Source organism: Mirounga angustirostris, unplaced genomic scaffold (genome assembly GCF_029215605.1).
Source record: "Mirounga angustirostris isolate CCGP_5_RB_7025 unplaced genomic scaffold, mMirAng1.0.hap1 SCAF_2, whole genome shotgun sequence".
Classification (NCBI taxonomy): Eukaryota; Metazoa; Chordata; class Mammalia; order Carnivora; family Phocidae; genus Mirounga; species Mirounga angustirostris.
In genome coordinates, this window is record NW_026991710.1 from 176,346,616 (window position 1) to 176,367,410 (window position 20,795).

The 20,795-nt window shown below is 41.8% G+C and overlaps 1 protein-coding gene across 1 annotated transcript; it reads left to right on the plus strand.

Annotated features, from left to right (window-relative positions):
* The first annotated feature begins 10,738 nt into the window (after positions 1-10,738).
* Positions 10,739-11,279, plus strand: LOC123847394 (small ribosomal subunit protein uS15-like). The gene is given in 2 exon segments (XM_064583901.1): positions 10,739-11,200; positions 11,203-11,279. Coding segments are annotated over 2 exon segments (456 nt in total). The 5' UTR covers positions 10,739-10,789; the 3' UTR covers positions 11,248-11,279.
* The last annotated feature ends 9,516 nt before the right edge of the window (positions 11,280-20,795 follow it).

The window sequence follows — 20,795 nt, forward strand, 5'->3', positions numbered from 1 at the left end:
GAATAAAATATTAGTGATTTTACATCGGATCTTTTAACCTCTAGGAGGATTTTTTTTTTTCTTTCTTTTAGAAGTGTCTCGAGCAGTGCTTGGGTGGATCAGTCGGTTAAGTGGATGCCTTCAGTTCAGGTCATGATCCCAAGGTCCTGGGATCCAGCCCCATGTTGGGCTTCCTGCTCAGCAGGGGGTCTGATTTTCCTTCTCCTTCTGCTCCCTGCCCCCCACACCCTCTCTCTCATTCTCTCTCTCAAATAAGTGTCTGATTACTCAGGTTTGAATATCACTGTATTATTAAACTATGTTGAGAAAGGTATCTCATCTCAATATGTGCTGTAACTGAATGAATGAGGACACTCATTGGCACTTGGGTTGGTTCCATTGACAGACCCCTTTCACAGAGAGGGTTTTGCTCTTTTTAAGTTCGGTATATGAGCAAAACCATAGGTCAGTGAGAGAGTGCTATAACTGAAATTTTATTCAGTTCTTGTTAGTCTATTTCAGTAGGCTCTTGAGCATCAACCAAATAGAAAAGTAGAAATGAGTTGAAAGAAGCCAAACAATGGGCATCAAGAAATACAAACTATCCAGGGATTTAATAGTAAGAGACGAATAATGGGTTTCATCTGATGCATATGGAATATTAATATTTCATTTATCTAAATTGTACAGATAAATGTGTGTAGATAGGAGAGATTGGGGTAATCCATTTTTCCAGTTACGTGGCACTGTTATGAGCAAGTGGTCACATCTGTTCTATTTCTGACCAGTAAATGTGTAATATAAGGAAACTAGAGTGGGAGAAAATGGCTCATCTTCTCTCTGTAAAATCCCTAAATCTACATGTGCCACAAAGATTAGGGTGTATGGAAGTGGTGGGGTGAGAGAGGAATAAAGCCAACCCAATACATTATCACATGGTCTTCTTGGGGTCCTAAATTCCTAAAATTGGGTAGGTTAGAGGGTACCATTTCCTGGGGAGAGGTTTTCCTTAGGGAAGTTGCTGAACACAATGAATCACTTAGCTGAATGTTGTATCACTGCTTAGATTATGCTTTGAAACAATAACTAAACAACTTGGTCACTGAACAGCTTATTTATAAGTACATGCAGGCTATTCATTGGCATAGAAGGCATTCTCCAGCCATGAGAATCAATGATACTCTTGAGTTTTCCCATGATTCCCCCTACTTGGTACAGGCTGTCTGAGGAGAACAACTAGCCAACTGGTCTGCCAGTGAGCTCAGAGTATCACAGCAATTCAGTCTAACAAGCATGAGTGACCTGAAGATTTGCAGCTACTTCTTACTTTGAAGTATCTTCAAGTTCAAGAACTCTAGCACTCCTGCATTCGCACAAGGTCATAGAAACAAAATCAAAACTCCTCCCCGTAGTTAAACAGGTCCATGGGCTGCTACAACCAACTGCATGTTAAATTTTTTTGTGCCCATCAGAAGGACACAGACTAGTAGGTAGAGAAAATTTCTTTTTTTTTTTTTAAAGATTTTTATTTATTTATTTGACACAGAGTGAGCACAAGCAGGGGGAGTGGCAGGCAGAGGGAGAGGGAGAAGCAGGCTCCCCAAAGAGCAGGGGGAGCCTGATGTGGGGCTTGATCCCAGCACCCCAGGATCATGACCTGAGCCGAAGTCAGTCACTTAACCAACTGAGGCACCCAGGCGCCTGAAAATTTCTAATTTTGTTTTATTTTTAAATTTTATTTTTCCTAGGCTTTTTTTTTTTTTTTTTTTCCGGTCAGGAGAGAAAATTGGTAAAAAGGAGTTTTGCTTTGAGGTTTTTCTTTTGCTGTTTGTATCTGTCAAGTCCACTTTGCATACCTTGTTATGACAATCAGCTGTTATTCATAAAAAGTCATTTGTATTTTCTATGTGGTTCTTTCTTTATTTATTTTGGTATTTGACATTCCACTGGGCATCAGAGATGTGACACATACCATCCTAATTGAATTCAGATATCATTTCTGATGATCCTATTTCAACCACTTAATTGTTTTATTGAGCAATTTTAAAGACCCATTTGTTCACTTTAAGATTCTATACACTAATCTGATAATTTTCCTTTCAATTTGACTAATAATGCAGGGAGGGGTTAGATATTTACAGAAAATATTTCAAGTAATTGGGAACAATTGGTGCTTTAACATTTGCACACTTTCCATTTGCAGAGAGGGTAATAAAACCCTAAGTAATTACAGTCAAAGAGACCTCCAGCTGTGCCATTCTGAGCACATAAATCACATCTTGTCAATATCCCATCAGTCAGATGGGCCAAATAGCAGTAATATATTTATGAATTCTGTATAACTATTAATAGAATATGAACAAGCAAATCTGAAAGGGTTCTATCTAGAATAGGACCTATTTTCATAAAAGGAAGGGAGAATTCCTATTTGAGATAAAATGAGTTTATTTCTTGCCATCCACCCTGTAGATAGTAGAGAGGAGAGATTCATTTCTGTTTCTTTCTGACTGGGTAGGAAGACACTCCCCCACCCACCCTACCCCCATGCCGCTGGTACTATATTTCCTTCTGTGGCTTAAGGAAGAGGGTTCATGGTTCGTTCTTGGCAGAATCTGAGCCTGTATCCAGTCATCAGGGCACAGGCAAAGCAAGAGAACAGACCACCCACTACCAGTCTGGGGGGCTTTAGTCAGGTTGGCTTTCATTGCCTCAGCTGTAAATTAAGATATATGCCAAAAGAAAAAAGTTATACATTTCAGTAACCTGAATGTCCACAGGTATGATAGGTCTATGGGAGCAAGCAAGTTCCTGTTGGAATTAGTGTCTGAACTCTGTTAACTTGTTAGTTCCAACCTACATGGCTGTGAGCCTCAGTCTCCACAATTATAATTCTCCTATTTGTCAACAGATGAATGGATAAACAAAATGTGGCTTACACATACAGATGGAGTTTTATTCAGCTTTAAAACGGAAGGCAGGGGCGCCTGGGTGGCTCAGTTGGTTAAGCGACTGCCTTCGGCTCAGGTCATGATCCTGGAGTCACAGGATCGAGTCCCGCATCGGGCTCCCTGCTCGGCAGGGAGTCTGCTTCTCCCTCTGACCCTCCCCCCTCTCGTGCTCTCTCTCTCTCTCATTCTCTCTCTCAAATAAATAAATACTATCTTTAAAAAAAAAATGTAAAACGGAAGGCAATTCTGATGCTTGCTACATGGATGAACCTTCAAGATATATGCTAAGTGAGATAAGCCAAACATAGAAGGACAAATACTGTGTAATTCCACTTATATGAGGTACCTAAAGTAGTCAAATCCATAGAGACAGAAAGTAGGGTTGAGGTTACCAGGGGCTGGGGGACGGGAGGAACGGGGAGGTAGTGTTTAATGGTTTTAGTGGGTACAGAGTTTCAATTTAGGATAATGAACAAGTTCTGGAGATAGATGGTAGTGATGGTTCCTCCATAGTGTAAACATACTTAGTGCCACTGAACTGTATACTTAAAAATGATAAAAATGTTAAGTTTTATATTATGTATGTTTTACATAGTAAAAAACAGATGGCATTGAAAAAAAATTTTAAAATAGATAGTTCTGGGGGCGCCTGGGCGGCTCAGTCGGTTAAGCTCTGCCTTCGCGGCTCAGGTCATGATCCCTGCGTCCTGGGATCGAGTCCTGCATCGGGCTCCCTGCTCAGCGGGGAGCCTGCTTCTCCATCTCCCTCTGCTGCTCCCCCTGCTTGCGCGCACTCTCTCTGTGTCAAATAAATAAATAAAATCTTAAAAAAAAAATAGTTCTGTTACTTGTTCCTGAGACACCCCAGAATTGTCTCACATTTACTCAGAAGCAAACTGGGTCTCGTTCATCATTTTGGTTTCCTTATATAAGTCCTCTGCTCAGATGTTTTTGAGGAAGGGATCACTTATTCACTGCCACCACTACCAGTGTCTCCCACAAAAGGGGGGGGAAAAAGGCTACTTCCCTTCTGGCTAAATTGCCTACGCTACATAGCCTCTCACACCCTGAGTGGCACACGTTCACCTTTCAGTCCTCCCTGAGGGCTGAACACCGCTGAGCTGTGTTCCACAGAGAAATGGAGAAAGCACCCCTCTCCCTGGTGCTCTGAGCCACATCCCGGGCCTCAGAGCAAAATGCGTGTGCCTTGAGGTTCCCCAGATCATTCTAGAACAGCTTCTGTCTCTAACCCATTTAACCACAGGGGCTCAAAACTGGCCCAAGACCTGTGAAGAGAAGCATACCAGGCCAGCCCCTCTGTCGTCCTAACTTCTTCCCCAGGCTTCTGCACAAAAACACTGCCTAACTACTTACTTTAGCTAAAACTGAGAAGCAAACGTGGCTATTTACTTGAATAGTAACCCAAAGTGAGGAAGGAGATGGCTAGGTCCTTCCCCCAAATCCTGCTTAGACTCAGCCAGAATGATCTGGTCACAATTCTGAAAACCAGGTAGTCTTCCAGGGAGCTGCGGCTCTCACTAAGCATTCATCGTATTTTTTCTATCTCTTGTACAAAGAACTGGTTGATCCAATGACTATTATTGGTTAATACTCCTCTAAGTAGTCCAGAACAATTGGTCAGAATGTGACAGACATCCCAGCAGTCAGGGAGTCAGCATGGGCCAGTGGGCTACAGAGGAGTGGGACGTGGGAGGGACTGGGTGTTCAAAGCAGAGCACCTGCAGGAGGGACAAATGCTTCCTCTACATCGTCAAGGTTTGAGAGACAGAGAGGGAGACACAGAGAGAGAGTGTGAGAGACCTATACTGAGTTGAGGTGTGTTCTCCAAAAGGATATGCTCAAGATATAAGGCCTGGTACCTGTGAATGTGACCTTATTTGAAAATAGGGTCTTTGCAGATGGAATCAAGTTAAGATGAGGTCATATTGGATCAGGGTGGGCCCTGAATCCAGTAACTGGTATCTTTATAAAAGAAAGGAGAAGGCAATTTGGATACAGAGACACACACACACACAGAGGAGAAGGCCATGTGATGACAGGCAGAGACTTTGGAGTGGTAACAGCTACAAGGCAAGGAACAGCAAGGACTGCCAGCAGCTACCAAAGGCTAGGAGAGAGGCAGGCAACTGATTCTCTTCAGAGTCCCCAGAAAGAACCATCTCGGCCAAGACCTTGATTTCATACTTCCATCCTCTTGAATTGTGGAAGAACACATCTGTATTGTTCTAAACCCCCCAGTTTGTAGTAATCTTATTATGGAAGCCCTAGGAAACGAATATGAGACCCATGGGAGAAGGTTTTCTCAGAGAAAGTTTGTAGAGAAGGCTTTACTTCGGTTTGCTATTGTCTTAGGAGCAATGTGAGTTTAGTAACTAATGAAGTTTTCCTTTCTGCTTGGGCCACCAGAAAGTTCTGCATAGACTTCGTGATCCAACTATAGGACGTTATGGGATAAATTCGTGTGTGTTCATCTCTTTTCTCTTCCTCTGATTCCGAAATCTCAGTGTATGTTCTGTTATTGATTTATTTAGTACAAACTCTTTTTTATTTTTTGGATGAAGGGGAGAAAAAAGGTAGTAACTGGATAAACCTGTCTTTCTCCTCCTTCCCCAGGGAAAAGAGCTATTATTAGCCCAGATTATTAGCTCTGAAAGAAGCTTAGACTACTTTTTAACTGAAATGACCTTCTCATTTCAGAGTTCAGAGTTCAACCTTCTCATTTCAGACCTGAGAAAATGGAAGCCGAGGGTTATATGAGTACACACACGAGTAGACGTTACCATCTGTGTCTCTGATTATTCAAAACACTTTGCCAATTGGGTATCGGGTGTCTGATAGGGAGACAGCAGTAACTGGAATTGCATACAGTGTTACAGACTAATGATGCCAACTGAAATTATTATTATTATTATTTTTTAAAGATTTTATTTATTTATTTGAGAGAGAGAGAGCACATGAGAGGGAGGAGGGTCAGAGGGAGAAGCAGACTCCCCGCTGAGCAGGGAGCCCGATGTGGGACTCGATCCCGGGACTCCAGGATCATGACCTGAGCCGAAGGCAGTCGCTTAACCAACTGAGCCACCCAGGCGCCCCCAACTGAAATGATTTATGTTGTTGACTATTAATAGGAAACATTTTATCCTTTAGTAAAATCAAGTGGCTACTCACCTACATCTTTACTGTCAGATTCTCAAAGCAAAAAACAAAAACAAAAACAAAAAAACCTCTTGAGTTATTCAACTTTTTGTTAATTACAAAATTAAAAACTTCTAGCAGAAGACATGTTCCTAGAAACAGAGGGCTGGATTATTTGGATCACCTTAAAACAATTGGAAAGTTGAAAAGTATTGACGAGTGGTGACTGGCTAGTTTTTTAAAAGGCTGTTTTCAAAAAAAATAAATAAAAGGCTGTTTTCAGAATAATATATAAAATGGGGGAGGGGAGGGAAAGGAGGGGCTATCAAAGCTGCGTATGCCCTGAGGGTACTGAAGGCAACACCCAGTCGGCTAAATTGGTTTGCCCTGTGGGGTAAGGGGGACAGAAGTCCAAGTCCATCATAGTTCTAGAAGACTGTCCCTCTAACACTTAACTACGAAGTACAACACCCTCAGTGTTAAGAGTTAAACAGAATTAGGGGTACCTGGCTGGCTCAGTCAGAAGAGCATGCGACTCTTGATCTCGGGGTTGTGAGTTCGAGCCCCACATTGGGTGTAGAGATTACTTAATCTTAAATTAAAAAAAAAAAAGGAGGCGCCTGGCTGGCTCATTCGGTTAAGCATCTGCCTTCCTCTCAGGTCATGATCCCAGGGTCCTGGGATCCAGCCCCACGTCAGGCTCGCTGCTCAGCGGGGAGCCTGCTTCTCCCTCTTCTCCCCACCTGTGCTCTCTCTCTCACTATCTCTGTCTCTCTCTCTCTCAAATAAATAAAATCTTTTTTAAAAAAGAGTTAAACAGAATGAAACAGGCCCTTCTGCCTCACAACCACAAGAGACTAAAAAATGTTACCTTGGAGCTGAACAGACAGGAGAAAACAAGGAAAAGAAAAAACAGATCCCATGGAAAATTGGCCACAGATCAGTCCTCACATGCATTTTCATTCTGGGTTCATATAGTCTGAGGGACCCGCACACCTTAAGTGTGATTTAAGGTTGTTCCCAAGTAGTAGTTGGTGAAGAGAACAAAGGCAAAAGAAATGTAAATAAAACTAAATTTCCTTACAACTTGCAGCCCAATGACTAGTACTTGAAACAGGCAGAGTGACCTTCCTCAAGGAACTCAACGGCCTTAATGTTAATGCTTTGCTAGAGGCAAAGAGCAACCTTAGCTTAACATTAGCCTGACAACTAGGATCTGTAAATCTTCTTTAACACATGAAAATCCCTTTGGAAATCCTTTATCCCACCCCCCCACCCCAAGATGTGTGTTAGCAATCATCCTTCAAACATATGGCCCACTGATACACGTCTGAAGGGTCTCATGACTAAGGTTTTACTAGACAGTAGTAAATAAGCTTATCTTAGCAGCAGCTAGCCCCTCAAGGTTCTGGAAGGCTTGCTTCCAAATTCCTAATTTGGCTTGCTTCCAAATTTATGCTATCTCTAACCCCCACCAGCTAAAAAGTGTATAATCAGCCGCTCCTCACAATCCTAGTGCAACTCTTTGTGCCCAGGGGTCCTGCCCCATGCTTTACTAAAACCACCCTTTTGGCACCAAAGAAACCTCAAGAATTCTTTCTCGTGGTTTGCACCCGGGCCTCACGTCACCCCAACATCACACCAGAAGTGTTCTTTTCTGGGACTCTGATGGCAGTAAATGCAAAGCCTCGCAGGAGGAGACACACTCAGCCTTGGCGTTAGGAACACCTCACAAGCAGTTGTCAAGGGCGATGGCAAACACGCAGTTACAGGTAACCAGTTGCACAAGACAGCGAGACTACATGAGGGAGAACCAGCAGAAATAGCAGCAGAAACGGGCTGCAAAGACTTAAGGCATCAGAATTCTCAGACTCATTATAAAACTACTTCACTTACCCAGTTTAAATAAATAAATGATAAAATTGAAAATATTTGCAGGAGACTATAAAAATAACATGGATCGGTTAAGGAAACAAACAATGTATATACATTATAAAATCTCTATATATTATAAATCATATTCATAAATGTCTAGATGAGCATCTTTGACAGTAGGTTGGATACAACAGAAAATTAGTGAACGGAAAGTAGCTCAGGATATATTATCAAGAATTTAGAACAGAGAGTCAAAAATATGGACAACACAAAGCAGAGCAAAGAGACCTGGAAGAGACAGAGAGAAGAACTAACACACATTTGAAAATTGTATGTCTTGGGGGCGCCTGGGTGGCTCAGTCAGTTAAGCAGCTGCCTTTGGCCCAGGTCATGATTCCAGGGTCCTGGGATCGAGTCCCTTCTCAGGCTTCCTGCTGAGCGGGGAGTCTGCTTCTCCCTCTCCCTCTACCTGCTGCTCCCCCTGCTTGTACTCTTCTCTCTCTCATATAAAAAATAAAAAATCTTAAATAAAAAAAAAAAAAGAAAAAGAAAATTGTATGTCTTGGGGCACCTGGGTGGTTCAATCGATTAAGCCTCTGGCTCTTGATCTCAGCTCTGGTCTTGATCTCAGGGTTGTGAGTTCAAGCCCCACCACTGAACTCCACACTAGCCGTGGAAACTACTTAAAAAAAAAAAAAATTGTATGTCTTCCCTTTCCTGAAGATGGCGCCGAAAGCAAAGAAAGCCCCTGCCCCTCCCAAAACCAAAGCAAAAGCAAAAGCCTTGAAGACAAGAAAGGCGTGCTGAACGATGTCCATAGTCACAAAAAGAAAAAAAAAATAGGAAAAAGTTCAGCACATCACTTACCTTCCAAAAGCCCAAGACACTGTGTCTCCAAAGGCAGCCCAAAAATCCTTGAAAGAGCACCCCCAGGAGAAACAAGTTGATTTCTATGCCATCATCAAATTCCCCCTGACTATTGAGTCAGCCATGAAGAAAATAGAAGACAACACACTTGTGTTCATTGTGGGCCTCAAGGCTAACAAGCCTGTGAAGAAGCTCAATGACGTTGATGTGGCCAAGGTCAACACCCTGATCAAGCCCGATGGAGAGAAGTCATATGTTGGACTGCCTCCTGACGATGATGCTTTGGATGTTGCCAACAAAGTTGGGATCATCTAAATTGAGTTCAGCTGGCTATATCTAAATATAAATTTTTTCACCAAAAAAATAATTATGTCTTTTAACCATAAGGACTCTTAAAATAACCACAACGTCATTATTAGACCTAAAAACGTATACCTTAATATTATCAAACATCTAGCGACCATACATTCGATCAAAATCCTAGAAGGAGAGCAAAGAGAGAATAGGGAAGATGCAATACTTAAAGAAATAATGATTTACTTTTCCAGAGTTAATAAAAGACGCTGTTTCCAGACTCACTAGTCCCGTTAATACCAAGAAGGATAATTTAAAAATCCATACCTAGATACGGCAGAGTGAAACTGAAGAAAACTAAAGACATAGTGGTGATTGGAGAAAAGGAGAACAGCCAGAGGAAAAGTCAGATTACCTTTGTAGAAAGTGCAGTTGGACTTTGAGTTGATTTCTGAGCAGCCAGAGAGGTAGCCAGAAACCAGTGGTATATTTTCAATATGCTAACCAAAAACAGCTGCCAACTGACGATCTTACATCCATGACCTCCGAGATGCAGTCTGCACGTGCATTTTGTGATTCTAAAGTTTTGTATTTTATAAAATCACACACAAAATTATGCACAAATGCATGTGACCTGTTGGTTTATATTACCATCAACAGGACTAAGAATCAATTTAAAAGAATCATGTGGCTAAAATGGTCCCATTCATACTTTCTCATCTATGTGCTTTGAAAAACAAAAAAATAACTAGATCTGTGTTTACAAGCGTGTTGTGAAGGGGTGCTCTCAGAATTACTAATTGCTAGAACCTTTTGGGAAAGCAATTGGCCTATGTATTGAGAACCTCACAGTGCTCACTTCCTTTGGTCTGGTGACTCCACTTTCGGGGCACACATCTGAGAGAAGATAGAGCGCACGGTATACATACAGTACATAGCAGCACAATACGAAAATGTCTTTATGCAAAAGATGTGCATCAGAGTATGTCTATAATAATGAAAAACTGGAAGTAACTTACAAGTCCAACAGTTTAAGGGATAGTTTAGGAGACAGTTTAAAAATTTATGATTCAGGGGGGCGCCTGGGTGGCTCAGTCATTATGCGTCTGCTTTTGGCTCAGGTCATGATCCCGGGGTCCTGGGATCGAGCCCTGCATCGGGCTCCCTGCTCTGCAGGAAGCCTGCTTCTCCTTCTCCCACTCCCCCTGCTTGTGTTCCCTCTCTCGCTGTGTCTCTCTCTGTCAAATAAATAAAATATTAAAAAAAAATTTATCATTCAGGGGCGCCTGGGTGGCTCAGTCCATTCAGCGTCTGCCTTCAGCTCAGGTCATGATCCCAGGGTCCTGGGATCGAGCCTTGTGTTGGGCTCTCTGCTCAGTGGGGATCCTGCTTCTCCCTCCCTGTCTGCCCCTCCCCCGTGCTTGTGCTCTCTCTCTCTCTCCTGCTCTCTCAAATAAATAAATAAAATCTTTTAAAAAACTAGAAAATTCATGAAAAAAATAAAAATAAAAGTTATGACTCAGTCATACAGTGGGATATTTTGCAGCTATTAAAATAGATGTCTACAATAGAAGTAATAGAAGAAAATACCTGTGATCCAATATTAAGAAGAAAAAGCAAGATACAGGTTCCTACCCTCGCTCTCTTTTTCGCGCCTGACCGCCGCCATCATGGGTCGCATGCACACTCCCGGGAAGGGCCTGTCCCGGTGGGCTCGGCCTTCCCGCCGCAGAGTCCCCACCTGGCTGAAACTGACGTCTGACGTCGTGAAGGAGCAGATCCACAAACTGGCCAAGAAGGGCCTGTCTCCCTCACAAACCGGTGTGATCTTGAGAGACTCCCATGGTGTTGCACAAGTACGTTTTGTGACAGGCAATAAAATCTTGAGAATTCTTAAGTCCAAAGGACTTGCTCCTGATCTTCCTGAGGATCTTTACCATTTGATTAAGAAAGCTGTTGCTGTTCGAAAGCATCTTGAGGGGAAAAGAAACAACAAGGATGCTAAATTTCGACTGATTCTGATCGAGAGCTGTATTCACCAGTTGGCTCGATATTGTAAGACTAAACGAGTCCTCCCCCCACCAATTGGAAATAAGAGTCATCCACAGCCTCTGCGCTGGTCGCATAAATTTGACTATGTACTCAAGCAATAAAATCATTGTCTAACTAGAAAAAAAAAGAAAAAGAAAAAGAAAAGGCAAGATACAAAGTTGTTTCTATAATATGATTTCCTGCATAAAAATATTTGATGGAAGCATATAAAAATGCTATATTGGTTGCTGTAGGGTAATAATATCATAGATGATTTTTCTTCCTCTTCCTCATTCTTTCCTGTACTTTCTGAAATATCTGCCACAAATATGTATTATATGATATTCAAAAATTACTTTTGAATCTAATTGGCATTTCTTAAGTTGGATGGGGAGAATCAGATAGTCATTTTATCATTTATTTTTATTCCTACATTTGTCTATCATATTTATGTGATATAACAATTAATAAAAATATAAATAGATGACTAGTGGAGTTAGGTTTTAACCATATATAATGCTACTTAGAAGTCAAGAATCAAAAGATGCGAGGCGCCTGGGTGCTCAGTCGGTTAAGTGGCTGCCTTCAGCTCAGGTCATGATCCTGGAGTCCTGGAATCAAGCCCCTTGTGTCCTGTCGTGTTCCCTGCTCAGCAGGGAGTCTGCTTCTCCCTCCCCTTCCTCCTCCCCCCCGCACTCCCTGTCATGTTTTCGTGTTCTCTTGCACACACTCTCCCTCTCTCTCAAATAAATAAATAAAATCTTAAAAAAAAAAAGAATCAAAAGAAGCTGTGTCTCTAATTTTGATCATTCACAGAGGCTATAACTCAATACTAAAAACTAAAGAAAGTAAAATGGAGGAGAAAGAAATGTGTCATTTGTAAATTAAATATTAATTTAATAAATAAAAACTCATATGTCAGATTAAGAATACATCTAAATTATCTATTTAAATAAAAATAATCTCATGCTACATTCTAATGATAAACAATAGACTTAATAAAAGAAAAAGTTTATCTCCTTTCGTGGTTAGGGAAATAGTATCTTCTCTGAAATAAAATCACTTTCATAGATTATAATTTCAATATTATTGCAATTATACACACACACAAACACACATATATACATACATATATTTATCAAGAATTTCAGGGAGCCAAAAATATAAAAAATATAAAGCAGAGAGAAAAAACTTGGAAGATACAGTAAGAAGGTCTAACATACATTTTTAAATAACATATTACTTAAAATATATACATGTATTCTAACTTAGAATCTTATATATTATATAATTTCAAAATTATGCAAATGTGCCTTGAATGAATATGACAGTATGGATGTGACTTGAACCTGTCTGGGTGGTCCCAAAGAGGGTCAAGTGTGATTAATGAGATGGCAGTGGGAGAAAGATTTTATTAAAAGCCAATTCCTAGCCACGTGGGTGTCTTCTGTTTTATCCTCTCCATCAAACCTGCTTCTGCTCTGTATTCTTTATCACTAAGAGTAACCCTAGTCTCTGTTTCATCTCCTCCATCCAATTACCAAGTCCTGCTGATTTTACCTTATAAACATTTCTCAAATATGTCCCCTCTGCCTTATCCTGCTCTCATTTGTCATATTGAGGTCTCATTCCCTACCTGGAATATTGCATGAGCCTCCTGACTGGTTTCCCCTACCAGGTCCCACACAGCTGCCAAAGTGATTTATATGACATCCATTTCTGATGACATTATTGCCAAGCATTCCTTCTGTTCCACAAATATTTATTTAGCATCGCTTAGGTACCAGATACTATATTAGGTACTGAAGATATATCAGTGAAAAAGACAGATTAGGTTCCTACACTCTAGGAACTTATATCCTAATAAGAATAAATAATTCAAGGGTGCCTCGGTGGCTCAGTTGGTTGAGCGACTGCCTTCGGCTCAGGTCATGATCCTGGAGTCCCTGGATCGAGTCCCGCATCGGGCTCCCTGCTCGGCGAGGAGCCTGCTTCTCCCTCTAACCCTCCACCCTCTCATGTACTCTCTCTCTCTCATTCTCGCTCTCTCAAATAAATAAATAAATCTTTAAAAAAAAAAAAAAAGGGGGCGCCTGGGTGGCTCAGTTGATTAAGCGACTGCCTTCGGCTCAGGTCATGATCTTGGAGTCCCTGGATCGAGTCCCGCATCGGGCTCCCTGCTCAGCAGGGAGTCTGCTTCTCCCTCTGACCCTTCTCCCTCTCATGCTCTCTGTCTCATTCTCTCTCAAATAAATAAAAATAAAATCTTTAAAAAAAATAAAAATAAAAATAAAAAATAAAAAATTAAAAAAAAGAATAAATAATTCAAAGACATGCTTGGATGCCCCTTCTAGGCCCTGATTGCCCATACCTTCCACCATCCTACTTGCATATGGCTGACCCTTAAACATCACAGGTTTGAACTGTGTGTGTCTGCTTACATCAGATTTTTTTCAATAAATACAGTATATACTATAAATGTATGTTCTCTTCCTTATTGATTTTCTTAATAACATTTCCTTTTGTGTAGCTCACTTTTTTTTTCTTTCTTTATTGTAAGAATACAGTATATCATACATCACATACTCTTGGTCCCTGTGAAAATTGTGGGAACAGGGAATGTGGATGCTTTGATCTGGTCATAGAGAAATATAAGCCCTATGCAAGCATGGATGAGGTGCTCCTGTCCAAATTTTCATTTTTTTCTTACCTTGTGCTATTCTTTAAACTATCTGGCTGCTAAGTTCTTCAGTAAGTGATTAGGAAGCATTAAGTAATTAACCAGGAGCAGCAGAGAACCTGTGGTGATTACCCCCAATCCCTAAATGGAGAGAAAATTGCAGTAAAAAAAATAAATAAATAAAAAGACCTATTTTAGTCACAAATGAACAAAGAAAATAGGCAGAGCACCTAACCATAATTGCTAGTTAAGCTATTAACCAAACAAGATCCACTCTCCTTAGGCTGGGTAACATTGAACACCAGGAATAAATAAGCAACAACAGCAAAACAAAAAGCCACGGAGCCATCATAAGATGGGGTGCAAGGCAGGATCAGTATCAGCGACCATGTTTAAGCAGTAATAGAAAAACCCAACCTAAACATGTTTAATCAACAACAAGGATTCATGGGATAATAAAACGGAAGATGTAGAGGTAAGGAAGAGAACCAATCGGGGAAGGTCAACACCGTCTTTGATAACTTCAAAATTCTGGTGACTTAACTCAGTATAAATTTGTTTCTCCATGCAAGTGTTCAGTCCAGTGTTCCTCAGCAAACAATCGTCCTGGGAAGCTATCCTCCAAGTGCTTACTCAGGCTGCTTCCATTGTGGTTCTCCACTCAGTGAGAACACTGGAAAAGAAAATGGAAGATCACTTATGAGGAGTCAGGCTTGAAAGGTGAGATGTCAATCTGCCACATTCCATTGGCTAGAACTCAGTCACATGGCCACACGTGACTGTTAAGGGAGCCAGGAAATGTCGTTGAGCTGTATGTCCAGAAAAAGTGGTGAATGTTTAACTAGTTTTTGCCAGCTGCAGTGGGAGCTAAATGTTCTCTAGCTTGGATCCAGTAAGAAGCAGAGCACCTCAGCCTCTGCCTTACAAGCATGAGACTGAGATTCCCCTTGAATGGATTGCTGAGTCCACAGGCACATCCCTGAACAGATGAACTGACCGAAGAATTGCCATGGGCTGGTGGCCTTCAGCCCACCTCTTGAGCTGAAGGTCGGGTCCGCTTTCCTGAAATGTCAGGACTCCATAGGAAAGAGGTAAATATCAGAAAAACAATGTAAGTACTATTAGGAAATGAGAGTAAGTCCTGCATTGGGCTCCCTGCTCAGGGATCCTCCTGAGCCTGGGGATATGACTGAATCCATAGAGAAGAGTGATCCCAGTTTATATTAGAAGACCACATGGCTTGGGCGCCTGGGTGGCTCAGTCGTTAAGCGTCTGCCTTCGGCTCAGGTCAGGATCCCAGGGTCCTGGGATCGAGTCCCACATCGGGCTCCCTGCTCCGCGGGAGACCTGCTTCTCCCTCTCCCACTCCCCCTGCTTGTGTTCCCTCTCTCGCTATCTCTCTCTCTGTCAAATAAATAAATAAAATCTTTAAAAAAAAAGAAGACCACATGGCTGGATATAAGAGAAATTAATAGTGGAAAATATTCCACTATCTTCCATAAATCACATAGGGATTTATTCAAGGAAATGGGCATATAATTTTTTTTGTATTAACAACATCAAAACTCTATGCATTATTTGGGGATGATAGATTTTAAACCTATTGTTTCTTCTGCTGGTACTTTCAGTCTGCTTATTATTTCTAGAGAATGTCTCTAAAAATAAATGAACTGATTATGCCCTTTGACCCAGCTAAAGGCAACATATTCATTACCCATTCTATCACATAAGAATAGAAACAGAACCTTATTTCTAGAGTTCCATGCTCCTTGATCTTGTGAAATTTTTATTCACTTTTAATATTCTTTGTTTTTCAAATTCACAACAGCTTTAATGTACGCAAGACCCTCAGATTGCCACTGTCTTTCAGGTTTTAGGTTTGGGACTTCGCTGCCCTTGATTCAGAGGATGAATGTCCAGGAAACTTCCCCCTATAAAGTTAAAAGTGCTTTGAAACATAGAGCATATTCCTGAAAGACCAACTTACATTCTGGCCAAACCTGTTCAGTGAGGTTTGCCATCCTTCACTAAGAGCTAGGCTGGGTGTTGACAGCCAGGGGAAGTGGGAGGAAGGAAGGCTACACAGAAGAAGGACAGGGGAGGAACTGAAGAGTGGGGCTTTGTTCTCTCTGTCACAACTCCAGCCAGGGTAGAGATCACCATCTTTTAACTCTGTCACACCCGGAGACTACATACCTCAGGACAGTGCACCAATTTGACAAACATTTCTTTAGGGATTATCATACTCTAGGCTCTGCTATATAACGCAACCCCCAGTGAGAGGATCAAAGTGTGGAAATAATTTAAATATCATTCAGTGAGTATATAATGAATATTGGGACAACCACAAAATTACAAGATGAACTAGAATCATATGTATTGATAGGGAAGGGTACCCAAGATACATAGCTGAGTGGAAACAAGTTTACAGAAGAGTATGTATATTATGGTCCCTGTTTTTATTGTTTTTAAGAATATAAATAATGACCAGAGTTGTATTTACAGTGAAGCTAACCAAGTTTATGGCTCAGGAGCTCTTGCTTACATGACTCTCTTTCAAGACCCTGAAATTAATTTTGTATTTTTTGTAAAGAGGTTCTCCAAAACAGCATTAAGTGTGAGGTACAAAACCTGGATCATTCCCTGATATTTATATATGACAAACATTATGGCCAATCATGGTTATCTTGGACTGTTTGAGTGTGGAGACTTTATATTGTTCTATTACCCAAAAGAACTGCCTCCTACTTTATAGTCATCCCTTCCCTCACCCATAACCAGGGCAACCCTCCCTGTGTTTCTACACCTATTCTCTGACTGAGGTCATTCGTGGCCTTGGTAAACAGAAATCCATTATTCAAGTAGAGATTTTATGCCAGCCAGCCAATAGGACACACTCTCTCATTATCTTCCTCCAAGTTCTACTTTTCCCACTTTTCCTACTGACTGGCCTCATGATCTTCCACTTCTTTCTCTTTAGGTTATATTCCCTTAGTCTCCATGCTCTGTTTCTCTCCTACTCTGCTCATTTTCCAACAACAAGCAAAGACAAAAAATGTGTGTTTCTAGGATGAGACTTTATTTCTTACTAGTGATGAAAATTGTCTAGCACAATAAATGTGTCTAAAATCTGTTTAAAACTTAAGAGAAATAAAAATAGCTCCTAAAATCTACAAAACCAATAGTGATGCTTTTATCTTAAATAGATTATGGTGCTTTTTTGTCTATCTTTTCCTTAAGGAGTAATCTTCGGTGCCCAGAGAAGCTTAGGGCTATTGACTGCTATCTAAAATTGACTTTGGGTCAGCTACTCTCTCTTTTTTTTTTTTAAGATTTTATTTATTTATTCATGAGAGACAGAGAGAGAGAGAGAGAGGCAGAGGGAGAAGCAGGCTCCCCAAGGAGCAGGGAGCCTGATGCAGGACTCGATCCCAGGACCTCGGGATCATGACCTGAGCCGAAGGCAGATGCTTAACCATCTGAGCCACCCAGGCAACCTTAGCTACTCTTTCTTAAGCATCTTAACCTTTCTTTTTATTTTTCACTATAAATCAAAAGACAACACTCAGTCAGCAGTTCAGTATAATTAGTAGACAATAAATTATTTGATCATAATGGAATCAGTGCATTAATTATCTGTGATTAAATCTCATGCGTGTGAACTGAATATGAAAGAAGCATAATTTGGGACACCTGGGTGGCATAATCGGTTAAGCATCCAACTCCTGGTTTCAGTGTCCTGAGATAGAGCCTGCATTGACCTCCGTGCTCGGCATGGAGTCTGCTTGAGATTCTCTCTCCCTCTCCCTCTGCCCCACCCGCTCATGCTCACGCTCTCTCTCTCTCTCTTTAATATAAATAAATCTTAAAAAAAAAAAAAACAGAAAGAAGCATGATTTAACAATATCTTGTATCAGTTCAAATTAGGTTCAGCTAGGGGGTGCCTGGGTAGCATAGTTGGTTAAGCATCCGTCTCTTGATTTTGGCTCAGGTCATGACCTCAGGTTTGTGAGATCAAGCCCCACACTGGGCTCATGTGCTGAGCGTGGAGCCTGCTTAAGATTCTCTCTCTCGGGCGCCTGGGTGGCTCAGTCGGTTAAGCGACTGCCTTCGGCTCAGGTCATGATCCTGGAGTCCCGGGATCGAGTCCCGCATCGGGCTCCCTGCTCAGCAGGGAGTCTGCTTCTCCCTCTGACCCTCCTCCCTCTCATGCTGTCTCTCATTCTCTCTCGCAAATAAATAAAATCTTAAAAAAAAAAAAGTTAAATCAAAAGCTAGGAAGAAAATATTATGGACTGTAAAAAAAATGATGTTAATGGGCGCCTGGGTGGCTCAGTCGGTTAAGCGACTGACTTCGGCTCAGGTCATGATCCTGGAGTCCCGGGATCGAGTCCCGCATCAGGCTCCCTGCTCGGCGGGGGGTCTGCTTCTCCCTCTGACCCTCCCCACTCTCATGTTCTCTCTGTCTCATTCTCTCTCTCTCTCTCCCTACCTCTCCTCTGCCCCTCCCCCTAAAAATGTTTTAAAAAATTAGGTTCAGCTAATATAACAGTTTATACTTTGCATATAACAGTTGGCCACTTTCTCTTGCAAAGGGATCTTACAAGTAGGCCGTTTGGGGTTGGCGAAGTGCTCCAAATTCGCGAAGGACTCGGTCTCCTTCTGGCCGTCAGGTCTACTATCTCTAAGGTGTGGCGTCTGCATAATGGTCTAAGGAAGTAGCTGCTGCTCCAGCCTTCTCATCCACATTCCAGGCTGGCAACCGATGAGGACAAATAAGCCCATAACACTTTATTTATTTATTTATTTATTTATTTATTTATTTATTTATTTATTTATTTTTTAAAGATTTTATTTATTTATTCATGAGAGACAGAGAGAGAGAGAGGCAGAGGGAGAAGCAGACCCCCCGCTGAGCAGGGAGCCCGATGTGGGACTCGATCCCGGGACTCTGGGATCATGACCTGAGCCGAAGGCAGTCGCTTAACCAACTGAGCCACCCAGGTGCCCCATAACACTTTATTTATAAGGAGATTCCCTCAGAAGTACTACATAGTACTCTTACTTGCATCTCTATGGCAACCACCTAGTCTTCTGACCCAGTCAACTGCAAATGGGACTGGAAAATCTCATTTTTTAACTGGACTTCAATGCATCAACTGAAAACTTGGGATCTGTTAGTAAAAGAAAAGGGGAGATTCAACGGGGCGGGGGATTTATATTCTCTGCCATTTGTTAATATAAATAACATCATGATGATGTAAAGATGCTCCATCTCTTTTCATAATACTTTGAATTCTTTTTTTTTTTTAAAGATTTATTTATTTATTTATTTGAGAGAGAGAATGAGAGAGAGAGAGCAGGAGACGGGGGAGGGTCAGAGGGAGAAGCAGACTCCCTGCTGAGCAGGGAGCCCGATGTGGGACTCGATCCCGGGACTCCAGGATCACGACCTGAGCCGAAGGCAGTCGCTTAACCAACTGAGCCACCCAGGCGCCCATAATACTTTGAATTCTATTAAGAGTTAAAGCACATAAAAATCTGATGAACAAAAGAGTAAAACCTGTTTCAGGGGCGCCTGGGTGGCTCAGTTGGTTAAGCGACTGCCTTCGGCTCAGGTCATGATCCTGGAGTCCCGGGATCGAGTCCCACATCGGGCTCCCTGCTCAGCAGGGAGCCTGCTTCTCCCTCTAACCCTCCCCCCTCTCATGTACTCTCTCTCTCTCTCATTCTCGCTCTCTCAAATAAATAAATAAATCTTAAAAAAAAAAAAAGAGTAAAACCTGTTTCAATCAGTACGGTATATCATAAGAGCTTAAATGGATTTGCAGTGTCAGCAGTACACGAATGGGCCATATTTGTGGAGAGGTTGATTGGAAGGATGCAGAAGCTTCAAGGAGCAACCACTGTTCCCTGTCTGAACCATTTTGTTTACTGAGAACTCAAAAGTGCGTATCAGCTCTGTGTCTGACTGCAGAATTCAGTGCCGGAGGACAGAAAGAACAGAAGGTTCTCGTCCCAAAAGTCATTTCCATTTGGCCTTAGAAATAAGTTAAATAGATCCTTCAACTTTCCATGTATTCACTATATACAAAAACTCTCAACATAATGCTAGAACACCATCGACAAGTCAGTGTGTGATTTTTTTTTCCCAACCACTGGCACGGAACGGAAGTGCCGTAAGTGATTGCCTGTGGTTCTAGTAATGGGCAGTAAGAGTGTAACTAAAGGAAGAAAGGGTTTAAAAAAGAATGGGTAAGGAAATCCGGGTCACAGATTGGGGAGTTAACATTTATTGAGTGCTGCTATGTGTCAGGCACTTTACGGAGTGCTTCCCATAAACTATAGGGTAAATATTGCTATTCCCATTTTCAGATGAGGAAGCTAAAGTTCAGATAAGTACTTTCCCATGGTTGAACAGGCAGCCCTGAGAGGGAGCAGAATTTGAATGCAGGTCTGTTCCAAAATCTATGCCCATTTCAGTACAGAATTCTCCAAGAAGGGTGGCATCACTGTATTGTAATCCAAGCCTCCCCAGCTGGGAGGTTCTGGGTGAGGTCACATTGATACGTTGAGGTTTCACTAGCTCTAAGTCCCTACTGCCCACCTAAGAATTCTACCCGGTGAATCAGTCTGTACTGCTCCCTTCACTGGCCTCTTCCACCTGGGAAAACTCACCACCACTGACCTTGACAGCTTTATGCAGAACCCCCTTGCCCCCCCCACCGTGATCCTCTCGGTCCTGACAGTTCAGTAGTCTCTTTCACTGTCCGAAGACTGCTCCGCTCTTTCTATATCGTGCTCTGTTGCTCTAGGGCCACAGATTTGGGAAGCGATTTGGTGGCATGGCAGGATTGATTGGTATTTGTGTTTCATTAGCTCAAGCATTTCTCGAAGGCCTCTGTAAGAGGGAGAGGTAGGTGAGCAGGAGCTCATGAACCTGGCTCTTCCCGAGATGAAGCTAT